The 13676-nt window shown below is 35.6% G+C and overlaps 2 protein-coding genes across 5 annotated transcripts; both read left to right on the top strand.

Annotated features, from left to right (window-relative positions):
• The first annotated feature begins 1283 nt into the window (after positions 1 to 1283).
• On the top strand, positions 1284 to 7116 carry LOC116105016. Of its 3 annotated transcripts, none has more exons than XM_031391437.1 (8): positions 1284 to 1601; positions 2987 to 3484; positions 3852 to 4026; positions 4326 to 4626; positions 5344 to 5416; positions 5500 to 5590; positions 6038 to 6117; positions 6669 to 7116. In XM_031391437.1, exons 1-8 carry the CDS (start codon positions 1509 to 1511, stop codon positions 6906 to 6908), a joined length of 1551 nt encoding a protein of 516 aa, XP_031247297.1. In that variant the 5' UTR covers positions 1284 to 1508; the 3' UTR covers positions 6909 to 7116. The 3 variants fall into 3 exon arrangements, with proteins under 3 accessions (XP_031247297.1, XP_031247298.1, XP_031247299.1); XM_031391438.1 differs by having other exon boundaries at positions 3864 to 4026; positions 6669 to 7114; XM_031391439.1 differs by lacking the exon at positions 1284 to 1601 and adding an exon at positions 2687 to 2898.
• Positions 7117 to 8048: 932 nt separating this feature from the next.
• On the top strand, positions 8049 to 11063 carry LOC116105017 (yrdC domain-containing protein, mitochondrial). 2 transcript variants are annotated; one of them, XM_031391440.1, is made up of 5 exons: positions 8049 to 8199; positions 8478 to 8709; positions 9317 to 9492; positions 9703 to 9994; positions 10743 to 11063. In XM_031391440.1, the coding sequence occupies exons 1-5, from the start codon at positions 8130 to 8132 to the stop codon at positions 10807 to 10809; spliced, it is 837 nt and encodes a 278-aa protein (XP_031247300.1). In that variant the 5' UTR covers positions 8049 to 8129; the 3' UTR covers positions 10810 to 11063. The 2 variants fall into 2 exon arrangements, with proteins under 2 accessions (XP_031247300.1, XP_031247302.1); XM_031391442.1 differs by having other exon boundaries at positions 8073 to 8218.
• The last annotated feature ends 2613 nt before the right edge of the window (positions 11064 to 13676 follow it).

The following is a 13676-nucleotide window of genomic DNA, read 5'->3' as shown; positions in this document are numbered from 1 at the left end:
ACAATATTTTTGGTGTGAAATTTTGAGATGATAGAGGGTTGTTTTGTGGAGTAATCAACGAAGCAAAAACATTTCCATAAGTTTCAAATACAAAAGAATTAAGTTTTTGGATAGGTAATGTATAACATACATCTATGCTCCCTCTAAAAAGAGATAAAAGAGATATAAGTCTGTATTATGTATAATTTTATTGATTATACATCAATTCAAATCGATATAGAAGTTAAAATAGTAAGTGAAATGAAATAATATTTTTTAAAAGATGATTATGGCAAAGGTAGAATATGAGATTAATTGAAGATACAATAATAATAATTATAATAATAAGAGTAAACGACATTTTCTCACCCAAGGTTTGGCGAATCTGCAAGTTCTCACCCCTGGTTTCATAAATTGTAGAGTCTCACTCTTAAATTAACGTTGTTATTTTCTCTATATCTCAAATTTCTCTCAAATAACCCCTAGAGGATCTCGGCTAAGCCAAGAATCCGACACCATTGGACCTCCCCGACACCACCATCAACATCCCCTTATCCTCCTCACCAAAACCTCCAACTTTTCCACCCAATTGCACATCGACGAGGTGTTGGAATTTGGCTGGAAATGGGCGAAAAAATACAAAAACCTAAGGGAGAGGCGGCGGCGATCGGCGGGCAATTGCAGTCGACGATGTTGGGGGTTTTGGTGGGGGGAAGCCGAATATGCTATTGGTGGTCTTGGGGGTGGTTTTCGGTGTCAGGACTTGCCAGAATTTGGATGAAACGCTGATTGACACTAAAAGCGACGACCGACGATTAGGGTATTCAATTAGGCGGGGAGGTTAGGGGTTTTGATGTAGGGGTTGAGGAGATTGTAATAATGGTGTCAGGAGGGGTCGATTGTGCCGGAAACAGGCCGGAATGACCTGAAATTGCCAGTGGGGTGAATTAGAGAAGTGAAGAGTTATTTTAAAATTTTTCAAAGGGGTGAATTTGAGAAGTGAAGGGTTATTTTGAAATTTTTATCTTTAAAATAACCATTTTACCCTTTTAACTGTTTTTAAATAGTTATCTGTTAATTCAAGGGTAAAAATTGCAATTTATGAAATTAGGGTTGGGAACGGAGATTCGCCAAACCTTGGGTGGGAAAATGTTGTTTACTCTAATAATAATAATACAAAGGAGAGTCCGCGCGCACCGGGGGAAGGTGGGGGGGTGGGAGTAGGGACAGTCACAGAGGTTGCTACCACCTTTTGCCATAAATGAGATTTGAGTTGAGAGAGAATCATTTTTATTAACTCTTCTATCTTCTTCTTCCACCTGTCATCTCTGCCCTTTACCCTTCATCTCACACACTTACCAAGAAAACACCTTTAACTCTCCCTCTCTGTTTTATTTCAGCTTCCTCTTGCCCCTTCTTTTTTGCTTCAAAACTTTTCTTCTTCTTCTTCTTCTTCTTCTTCTTTTTTGGTTTTGTCTTGGGGTTTCAGCTTCTGGGTTCTTGTTTCTTTTCTCACTTTTTATGAGAAAATGGAAACTAAAGAGGACAAGCCTGTGTCTGAGGAGCCTCATGAGGCTGCTGCTGCTTCAACCCAAAATGTAACTGTTAGTCCAGGTCGCAAGGTGCATGCTTTATGCTTTCTTGCTTTGTTCTCATATACTTTTTGTTTGAGTCCATGTATGGAAAAAATTTCGAACTTTTGATTTTTTTCTTTAATTGGGTTGTTTCCGGTTTCTAAACTCTGTTTTAACAATAATTGATCTCAATAAACTATTTTTCTTTTCAAAATTTCAGATTAATATATATGAAACCAGTATTTGGAATTATTAATCGTTACTTACAATAATTCAGCGCTGAACTCAGTCAGAAATCACAAATCTAATGTACAAGAAATGAGAAATAGATTACAGTTCAATGAAAATTTTTGTTGATGCTTATCAACAGTATCTTATATCTAATACACAAATATCAATAAGGAACTGGTATGCCCCTGATCATAAATTAGGGGGATGGACAGGACCAATCTCCAGATGTTAACTTCAGTTAATTGAAACCAAGGATTTATGAGCACAATTGGCAGCTTTTATTAGTATCGAACGAGTAGGTGGTTTTGTTTAACATTACATGGCAGATTTTTGGTCATGAACAACTCTAACAAAAGTTTTAGAGAAAGTTATTATGTATATATAGCTGCAAGTAATTACTTTCATCAGTTCATCTGTCGGTTGTAGGACTCTTTTATGTCTAACAAGATTTGTGGTTGAAATTCTTTCCCTCCCTCAATAAAGTCAAGAGGAAAAGGCTAGCAGGGCTCTGGGTATTAGAATGTCAAATATATAATTTCCTTTATTCTATTATTTTTTTCTCTTCTATTATTTTTATTATTTTTTTGTTTTATTCTTTTTAGCAAAAGAAAATACCTCAGTACATCCCATAGTTATGTTGCAATTTTGTGGAACCGCCTAATTGTGTTTGTTATTTTACATATAATTTTTCGGATATATGTTCCTTCTTATTATGCACTTAAGACATTTTTCACTGGTGTCTTATAATTATTTTTTATCTTTTCAAACGTTAGATTTTGCATATTTTAGTGCCGAATTGAGATCAAACGGCATGATTCTCTCCTTTTATAAATTATATTATCATGCAGTTGCTGGTTTGACTTTGGAGGCCTATTTAGTTGGTATTAAAGGTGTCGAGGAAGATTATTGAATATTGATCTTAGAAACTCCATTCTTATCTCGTTATGTGTTTCCACATGTGTGCGCTTCATCTTTATGATATAAAATTTGTAGCCTCAACGGAGAAACCAGAAAGAATTTGTTGCTCGTTTCTCAAAGCTCGGAAGGATTCTAAATTAGTGAATTCACAGAATCACTAGGAGAACAGTTAGGCTAGTAGGAGTTGATGGAAAAAGTACTATAGAGAGAAATAAATGTTTTTTTTGTTTTTTGTTTTGGTATATTCTACTGCTCATTTTATATTACTCATTGCTGTTTCTCAGCTTGAAGATTCAATGGGAATAATTGAAGAAAACTCTCATTCTCAAAATTGGAAGCGAAGAAATCTCTTCTTAGAAATACCATCAAGATCACTAGAAGACTCCTCACAGGAATCTGTCATAATTAAGATGCCCCCAACACCTGGTTCCACTCCAACTCCCAGGAGAGTAAATTTCAACTTGAATCCTGCAGATGCAAGAACTAGTGGTTCCCCTGGCCCTTCCTTATCCAGAGCCAAATCTTCCTTAAAAGGTCTCTTACCAAAACTAAGTTTCAAGTATCGAAGTTCTAACTCAGATATCGAAAAGGCTGCCAACCTAGTTCCAGAAACTTCCAATACGGCGCCACGAGAGAAGCCTTCCATCTCAAGGTCATTGTCACTAACAAAGATATTTACTCCCAGGATGAAGAGAACGTCGTCATTGCCTGTAACATCAATCATGCATACAAACCTGGAACCCACATGCAGTGGAAATGTTGTTGATTCTCTAAATTCAAATGTAAGTTTCCAAACATCATTGTTTTGAAACATGAATGCCTTATTTAATTAATTAATAAGCAGAATGGACTTTTTGACAGTGCTTGGTGGCAACAGTGGGGATATAGCCTGCGTGAATTGAATTTGTTGAGTTTTCTTTTTGTTGTTCAGAACAGAGGAGCTTAATTACTTGTTGTCATTCCTTTATGTAGCATTGATGTTGACTGGGCCATCAGAACTTTATGTAGACATGAATTCTTTGAAATTTACATGGAATTGAAGTTTCCTTTCTGATTTTGTCCTCTTCTCTGATTTTCATTCTTTGCCCAGTATTAACTTGAGGATCTTATTTTACAAAGATTTCAGTATGGTTTGCTTCAACTTTGTAGTCTTTTTGGCAGAGAAAAGGAACCCAGAAGCAAATATATCGTTCGCTTTCAGTTCCTGTCAATAACAAAGAAGGGAGCATAAGGAGAATGGATTCATTTTTCCGAGTAATTCCTGCAACTCCTCGAGTAAAGGAACGAGAGGTAGTGTCAGATACATCTCAGATAGTAGAAGCGGGTAACTTTTCCTTTGTAATTATTGGATTGATTCTGTATAACATAAATTCAGGTTGAAGATTCAATGCGAATAATTTTAATTCGTAAAAAGACGAGGAAATCGATTTAAATTTATATGGTTCTTCATACATTTTATTTCTCTATCTCAGTTCTCTTAGCATCCACGCAGAGTTATACGACGCAGAGTTATATGCCTATTTAGCTGGGGCTTTGCACTCATAGTTTTCCCTCCTCCTCTAGTTTGTAGAACCTGTGAATTGTGATTGCCAGCAATGCCTTATAATATTCTCGTATTTGCAGAAAATAGTAGTGATGCTGATGGTGAAGACATACCCGAAGAAGAAGCTGTTTGTAGAATTTGTATGGTTGAACTGTGTGAAGGGGGTGAAACCCTCAAGATGGAATGCAGCTGCAAAGGGGAACTTGCTCTGGCACACAAAGAATGTGCCATAAAATGGTTTACCATTAAAGGTAACAAGACATGTGATGTGTGCAAGCAAGAGGTTCAGAATCTACCTGTCACTCTCTTACGAATTCAAAGCATGCGAACTCGAAATGGTGGAGCAGACAGGGGCCAGCTGGCAGATCTCAATGGATACAGGTAAATGATTTTTTTTAATATTTTTATGCTTGATAAATAACATGTGATTGCTGAAATGTTGTGGTTATAAGTTGATTTGCTGCTATTTGTCTGTATGGTTGATATAATGGTTTTGATCATGAAGATATGATCTCACAACTTAAGACCACACTTGTCCCACAATGAGTCCTTTTTTCTCTCCACAGCCCTTGTCACAGTTTTGTCCTAACCAACCAACTTTCCACTGGATCATTTCACCGTCTTTGATAATTGCTACTGCTACTTCAGTTATTGACTGGAATGAATGTCTGGACTCTCGGGTCAACGAATTTACTGCTTCTCATTTCAAATGACATAAACTAACCTCTAAAATTCCATGCTGACTAGTGATTCTTCTCATACTTATGATATAAACTCGTAAATAGAATCTACCAAACCTGAGTGCTAAATTCTGACTTTGGTCAAGACAAAGTGTCATCTATTAGGATTCCCCTGGGTTTCTGTTGATTCTCATCCACCATTTAGTAATTATTATGTCTTGCTTCTTACACTATTAAGATCAATGATTCTCACTTTGAGTTCCATTCGATATTAAATCCCAGTCTAAATTCTGTCAAAAAGTGGTATCTCTATTGATTTTTATCATCTACAATATATATTATCATAATATGATCTTAATTACCAGAAGAAACAAAAAAAAAATGCATTGGATCTTATTTGTTCAAATCTTATCATCAGGGTTTGGCAGGAAGTTCCTGTGCTCGTTATTGTCAGCATGCTTGCCTATTTTTGTTTTCTTGAGCAGCTTCTGGTAAGCTAAATAGTTCCTCATTTAAATATGTAGATTCGCCATTACATTGTCTTGGTAATATATCTCTTTCCAATTGCATGCAGGTTGCCAAAATGGGTACTGGTGCCATTGCAATATCCCTTCCATTCTCTTGTGTATTGGGTCTCCTCTCATCCATGACCTCATCAACCATGGGTAGGTTTGCAAAAGAAACCAGTGATATAATATTAGAACATTGAATATTTCGTAAAGATACTATTTGAATGTCTTGAACTGGAGTATGAGCAAAAGTGCCGAGTGGTGCATGTTTTTGTTGAAAAACATCACCATTTGGTTATTATACCATTCAAATATGCTAGGCTAGTAATCAATCTACTCACATGTAACAGTAAAAGGCTAGCTTCTTTTGCAACTACAACCAATTACTTTTATCTCAGGTTTCTTTATTACGTTACTGTAGTAGGGATCCTGGGAGATTGTATCTGATGTTTTCTGATTCAACCCCTTCCCTTTGAACTTTGTTAACTAATTCATCAAAATTAAGGTGATTAGATTCTTTTAATTAACTAGTTAACATTGTTCATAATCAACAAATTATTTGTATCTGAAAATTTCTGATTCAACCCCTTAAACTTTGTGTAGTGAAGAGAAGATTTGTCTGGGTCTACGCATCAATTCAATTCGCTCTGGTTGTTCTATTTGCTCACATATTTTATTCTTTGGTAAGACGCCTGTACTTAAGTTATTTATTTACTTGATGATGTAAACGAGATTCTCTTCAACTTGGTCAATGCACCTACTCTTTTGGCTTAGGTGTTCAACCTGACAGAATTGGATTATGGTAGGTCTTAGATCCGCATTAGACTGAACCCTAACAAAAGAAATGAAAATTTTCAGGTGGTTTAGGATTGTTGTATAATTTCATCGGAGATTATAGGATTCTACAAGCTTTGTAGGATGCTAACTATCATTCCATTGACTGAGCTTTCTCTACATGAAACGTTTTGTCATTTGCCAATCCTATCGTCCAGTTGTTTTTAAGTTTTAGCTTGTTTACATATCCCACAGTCGCCACTAGTACATTCCCCCATTTCCTAAAAATGCTTGCCATCATATTACTAAATTACAGCCCTTTTGGCCCTATTTTTCTTGTTCAAATTGTGAATGACTCATTCCTCTCTTTCTTTGGTATACATCCAATCTCTTCTCTTTAGTAATGCTTTTATTTATTTATTATTATTTTATTTATTTGGTTTGGCTTTGTGCTTTACAGGTTCAGGTGCAAGCAGTTCTGTCAGTTCTCCTTGCAACATTTGCCGGGTTTGGAGTAGCCATGAGTGGGAGTTCTATTATTGTTGAGTTCTTGAGATGGAGAAGAAGCTGGGAAGCTCAGTCACATCATAATTCCCAAGTGATGGGTAGACCAGGCCAATTCCCATATTCACCACGGACGGTTTCTCGTGACCGCCGCCAGCCTGACATAGAAAATCCGGGAACTTTCACTGGGAGTTAAATCATTAATTATTTAGTATAGCTAATCAGAAAAGGGTCTGCCTTAAATTATGTTGTGTCTAAGATAAGAATTTTTGTGTTGTAATATAATGCCATATATAGAGTCTTGCAATTTTCTCTTTTGCCTCATGATAGAAGCATCCATACTTAACCAAAATGCCTTCCCTACCAACTGATTCTTGTGTCAAGATTTTAATCCAGGAATTGTGCATCTTTTGGTTGGCCCTTTTGATTAAGCTGAGTTTGGATGCACTGACGAGCTGCGAAGATACAAACTCACAGGCAAAATTAATATTTTAGAGTACAAATATAAAAACCAATTAACCACCAAGGGTGGCCTAATAGTAAAAAAGCGAAGAAAGTTTTAACATGGTTTTTCAAATTTGAGTTATTTTGATAGTAAAAGAGTAAGAAGATGATTTAATATATGGTGTTCTAAGTTCGAGTTTCCTTGAAGTTAAATAGCAAAAGGAGAATCTAATATGATCTTTCAAGTTTAAGTAATCTTGAGGGAGCAAGAGGAGGATCTAACATGGTTTTCTAAGTTTGAGTTCATACAGTTGCTAATAAGGATAGTTACAAGAGCTCGTATTCAATCGGTAGTTCTAGGGTTCTGGAAGATTAGTTGAGGTGCGCATCTTGAGAATAAAAGAGTAAGAGGAGGATCTAACATGGTTTTCCGAGTTCAAGTTCCCACAGTTGCTAATAGGGATGACCACTAGAGCTCGTATCCAATTGATAATTCCAGGGTTTCGAGAGATTAGTTGAAATACCCGTAAGTTGAAACTAGTTTTTATTAAACACACTATTCAAATTTAACAAAGAATGCCTTCAAATATAACATAGCAGATAGGCAAAATATTTGAAACATGCTACTCAAAATGACTTAATCTCATTCATGTGTTAAAACTAATAGAATATTTGAATGAAATTTTGGATGAATTTTCCACTTTCTCATTCATATGTTACATTAATAAAATTCAATTATATATACACAGTACACTCCCTCCGTTTGTAATGCATATTATTAATTTTTTTTATTATTTTAAAAATAGATAATGCGCTGCAGACTTCACCTAGATAATACATGGACTTTTTATACAAAAATATCATCACTTAAATAGAAGAATTTTAATATGAGGATAATTGTTTAAGCTGACTAGGGCATAAACAGAACAAACGGTCACAGCTTCCATAAGAAAGAGAAGCAGAGTAGTATAATATGAATGTATCAAGATCAACAAGACTCGTGGAGAAGCTTCCTCTTCTTCACCATCGTGTTCCTCTCATAGGTGCTCTTTAATCACAATCGTTAGTCTCCCTCCTCCCTCTCTCACTCTCATTTTATACTTTCAATTGTTCTTCTCTGTTCTTTCTGCACTCAACTCTACTCAAACAGTTTCTGTTTACTTGTTTTAGAATCTTTTAAGCATTCTTTGCTTCGACTCACAATCCTAAGACAAATTTTTTATTATTTTTTATTATTTTTTTATTATTATTATTATTTTTTTTTTTTACGCATATGTATAAGTGAATTGGTTTATATGTATTATATTTATTGCATTTTCAGGCGTGCCCAAGTTTGGGTTTGCGTCGTTCTTGCACTTGAATACTAGATTAGCAGGGTTTCCAAAGAAAATGGCTTGGAGTTTGGATAATTGTTCAGTGAATGCTGAAAATAAATTGGGTCTGGTTCGCCCTGCAACCGAAGCACAGGCTGAAGAGGCAGTTGAAGCTCTGAAAGCTGGCAAGGTTATTGCAGTGCCCACTGACACCCTCTATGGATTCGCTTGTGATGCTTGGTACGCCATTTTTGTGGATTTCCCTTTACATTTCTTGTCATTCTTATTTAATATTGAAAACTTCTGAAACATGGATTCAATGTGAATTTGCTTGTGTATTGAATATTGCGTAGAAAATTGTTGAAGAGTTGTTGAGGTTATATATAATGAAGAATAATTTGTAGAAGCAATTAGTAACTTTGATCAAATGGGGATTGGTGATGCTCTGGAAGTTGTTATGAACTGATTTACAGGGTCATATGTAATCATCATTTAATTGCAATCTTTGACATTCAAATAATTATTTATTGGACCTCATTTCTTGCACAACCTTGTGGAGTCTCATATCTTGATTGTAGAATTAGAAACTCTGCCTAGGTTTAATAGATTGGTGTCCATATTAAACCCTTTTATGGGATTTATTGGTGCATGAGTATGGGGATTTAGATGGTAGGTTGTATCTATTATCTATGTACTTTAGACCCAGGAGGGGCTAAATCAATATCCTTAGGTAGGGTGCATTTTGTTCAAAGTTTTGAAAATTAGGCGGGTTTTATTTTGGTATCTGTAATTTTTGTATTACGACATTGCTAACTTTTGCTGTACTTTCATGGGATTATAATTACAGTTCTTTGGAAGCAGTCAATCGGATTTATGAGATTAAAGGGCGTAAACATACCAGCCCTCTTGCTATCTGTGTTGGTGATGTTTCAGACATCAAGCGCTTTGCTGTCACGGACCATTTGCCTCATGGCTTACTTGATTCTCTCCTTCCTGGACCTGTTACAGTTGTACTAACACGAGGTCTGTAACTCATATGTGTATCTTTGCTGAAAATGAATGAAAATTGGTACTTGAGTAAGTAATATATGTGGTTGATAGAGACCATGTTAAGATGAGGCCATGAATTGGGCTTCCTCTATGTGCATAGTTGCTATTTGTCTGTTTGTGCTTCTGCTATTAAATTCTTGAATTTTTCTGTGGTATAAAAGTTGATATCTGGGTATCTTGTAGGGGAGTCAAGTATTCTTGAGAAGTCTTTGAACCCCGGATTGGACAGTATCGGTGTCCGAGTGCCTGACTCTAACTTCATCAGGGTTATTGCCCGTGGTTCAGAAAGTGCTATGGCTCTCACAAGTGCCAATCTAAGTGGACAGCCAAGTAGTGTTTGCATAAAAGATTTTGAGAACCTATGGGAACACTGTGCATATGTTTATGATGGTGGTGTGCTTCCATCAGGCCGTGCAGGATCAACAGTAGTGGACCTTACCAGACTAGGAAAGTACAAGATTCTTAGACCTGGAAGGTAAGCATCCAAATGAATAGGATGTATTTTTCATAACTTAAATGCCTATGTCAAAGGAATAATAAAATAGAAGTGGGTATATTAAAGTCATGAAATCGATGATGGTGCAGCCCAGTGGCAAATTTCATTAAATAGTAGACGAGTTGTATAAGCACCTTAATAACATACTATGATGGAATTTTGAATGAATCTTGACATGTGCTAAAACTATAAAACTACTGCTATATTTTCCTTGTTTTTTAACTTGTTTAGGAAGATACTTGTCCATATAGTTAAAGACCTCAATCTAGGTCTTTATTTGCATTAAGCTGGATGCATGTTTGTTTTTATGTGAAATATATGGTTCTCTAGGTGCTTCTTTTTAAGTTCAAATCTTACCGATCCATAAAACACAAACACACACATGGTGATGCTCTCTATGCCCATGGCATGAAAGAAATAATGTTCCTGATTTGTTTTTATTATTTTGAAGTTTGTTTTTGGTATGTGGACTCAATTAACAGCTACTTAAGCTGCGTTAGGCTTTTACAGGAACTACTAAATAATGCAGTATTGCTCAGTAGAAAAATCTGAATAGGCCATATACTTCTCTTTTTCAGGACTCTTCTTTTGGTTTTGGTGTGTAAGTTGATAGTATCGTAGACTTGAACTATAATTAGTAGCTTAACCGATGGAAATGCTTTGCTTGGCTTCATTTGTCCCTAAATCCGTTAGTGTTTACTCTCCATGTTTTTCCTTGTTTTTCCAGTGCAAAGGAAGAGACAGTTGCCATCCTTGAAAGGCATTCTCTAGGAGAAGAGCTGGGAGCAAGTTAAAGAAGTAATTGAAACAATCTGGTATTTTTTTAGAATTACATATTGATTGCTTGGGGAATAGTTTCTGCTTGATGTCACAGAAACTGGCACTATGACCTTCTCATTGTATTTTAATAAACCAAAATATATTCTTGAGATGTCAGTAGAGGTTTTTACTGAACTGATATCTGTCATGTATCCAGAATAGAGAATTGAGTTATTTCAGTTGATCACACGTAATTCAAAATGAGTTCGTGTACGTATTTGCAAGTAAATCATGAATTCTTTGCCATATATATTTTTTTTGGGAGAAAATTTTTATGGCATATTGTTAATCATGAACTTTTTTCTTGTAGTTTCTGAATGTTGTTTGACAGACTTTACTGTTTGATTGGAATCTGTCGGGTATAGAATTTAACTACACTTCTTTGTTATGGGAAGTTAGAAAAACAAAATTTGGGAAGGATAGGTGTTGGGTTTAACCCTTTTTAAGAATAGCTTTTCAATAAAATCCGGAAAGAAAAAGTGTGGGAAAGAGTGTGGAAGGCCAGAAACCTTATTTATTTATTTTTATAGTTGTTGACTCTAAAATAGTTTGTGATATGAAATGAAAGAAGTTTTTATATACACCAATCACGTACAAAGAACGTTTTTTTAACTAGGTTTTGGTTTCCACAAACTGCCGATGTCATTTCTTGTTAAATAAGCTTACCACACAACCTTTGTCAAATGAAATCTTAAGGGTGTGTTTGGTAGGGTATTCTGAGTGGTATTTTTGAAAAGTTGAGTTGGATTATTATTAGAAGAATATGATTTGAAAATTAACAAAACACCTCTTACATTTGTTAATTTAGCTAAACACCATCTACAATAAAACATTGAAAATTAACAAAAACATCCACACTCATCCATTAAATGTCGGCAGTTGGCCACAACGCTTGAGAGTGGACGGAAGTCGTCGGAATAGCGCACGACTAACTGAATCTGGTCGGTCGTGATCCCATCTGGCCTTTTCCGGCTAGATCTATAGCGAAAGATCTGGTTGTTGATGACCAGATGTGGCTAAAGATCTGACCTTTTTTGGTCAGATCCATAGATCCACCATGGATTTGGCCAAAAAAGGTTATATTGGCACACGACAGCCACATTTAGTAAGTCGTGCGCCATTCAGGTAGACATGTGGGTGGGTGACGGTGTTTTTATCAATTTATAAACTTTTATTCTTGAGGGTGTTTAGTTAAATTAACAAACCTAGAGGGTTACAAAACTATATATTTTGAATTAAATAGAATATGATTGGATTTTGAGATTATTGAAACAAATACGTATTTTTTGTAGAATAGAATAAGAATAGTGAAACAAAAACACCCTTAAATGTTCTGTTTCTAATGATGTGTCATTTTATACATTGTTGATATATTGCTTATTACTTCAGCTCTTGATTTATCACGTTCCCGTAAGACTGACATACCATCTTTTTTTTAGGTAACTAATAACTTTATAAAGAATAATGAATTGACAATTCAAAGGGGAAACCCCAAACAAAACAATCCTAAAGGTAAAGGACACAAAAGAGAACCAAGGAGCAAAAAGCAATCCTTTACAATTTGAAACAACGCAGCTAGGAACCAATCCTAAACACAGCACTACACATCCTAGGCCAGTAATACCAACCAAGAGATATGCCTGAACAAAAAATCAGCGCAAAACAGCAACCAAAACACACACCAGCAGCACCTAAAACCCACAACCAGCAGCACCCAAACCAAACCAGCAGTCAGCAGCCAACCCCCAGCCAAAACAAACAAAACCAGCAGCCAGCAAGGTTTTCATTCAACACACCATTTGAAATGTAAAATCTGATTATCATATAAGAAATATTGTTCATTTTGTCTTGGGTCAGTTTTGGGTGTAGCTTTCATCTTTGTAAATTGCAGCATAGGTGATGACATCTAAAAGGACAGAAATGTAAATAAAAAATTATATGACGGTAGAGGAAACATTAAATTAGGTGTCCAAAAATGAATTATAAACGTTATGATAGTTGAAAAAAAGATTGACAGGTTTTTTGCTAGTCAAGTCAAGGCGAGGGCCCTTTATGTCTGCTTCTGTCTTCTGAACTGAAAAAACGTTTAAAACGAACAGTCTAATTAATATTCTAATTTAATTTAATCCCATGTGTTTTGTGATGTGTTGTATATGAATTCAATTGAAAAATCATACCATCTTTCCCAACTGTCACTTCCCTTGATGTGTACGTATTAACCGCACCGTCTTCGATTTTCATCTTTTACTTTCAGTTTTCCAACTTCTTAACTAATTACATATTTTTAAGCTATGAATTAATGAAATAAAAAAACGTGCTAATAACGATTCACATAACTCACGTGTAAAGCCTTTATATGGTTATGGATTTATGTCATATGTACAGTTTATTCTGTCAATACAATATATTTCGTTGTTATTTAACGTTAAATGATGGTAAGAACGCGGATATTTCAAGCACCAATCAGAGTCGGAGAGTGAGAAAGAAGCGCGTGGGGATGGATTAGATTAGGAATGGTGGACGGTTGTTGGTCGCGTTCCCGCGGTGGAATATTATTATTAAAACGTTCGTTAAGGATTCCTATAATTCATGGGACTCTTGTGTAATAGTCCACTTTGTTGTGTTTCTCGTGTAGTTTAACTTCTTTTTTTACATTGAAGCCCTCGTAAGAGGGTAATATTACACTTATATCTTAATTTTACAAACTTTTTCTCACAACTTTGACGAGACAATTGCAATTGGTTAGCTCGCGAATGAGTCTTGTTTGCTCGCTATGAGTCCCACCTACCTGATTGTAAGCTAATCAATTATAAATTATCATGTCGAAGTTATGAGATAAAAT

This window comes from Pistacia vera, unplaced genomic scaffold, assembly GCF_008641045.1.
Source record: "Pistacia vera cultivar Batoury unplaced genomic scaffold, PisVer_v2 Contig491, whole genome shotgun sequence".
Lineage (NCBI taxonomy): Eukaryota > Viridiplantae > Streptophyta > Magnoliopsida > Sapindales > Anacardiaceae > Pistacia > Pistacia vera.
This window is presented reverse-complemented; position numbering and strand designations above follow the sequence as displayed.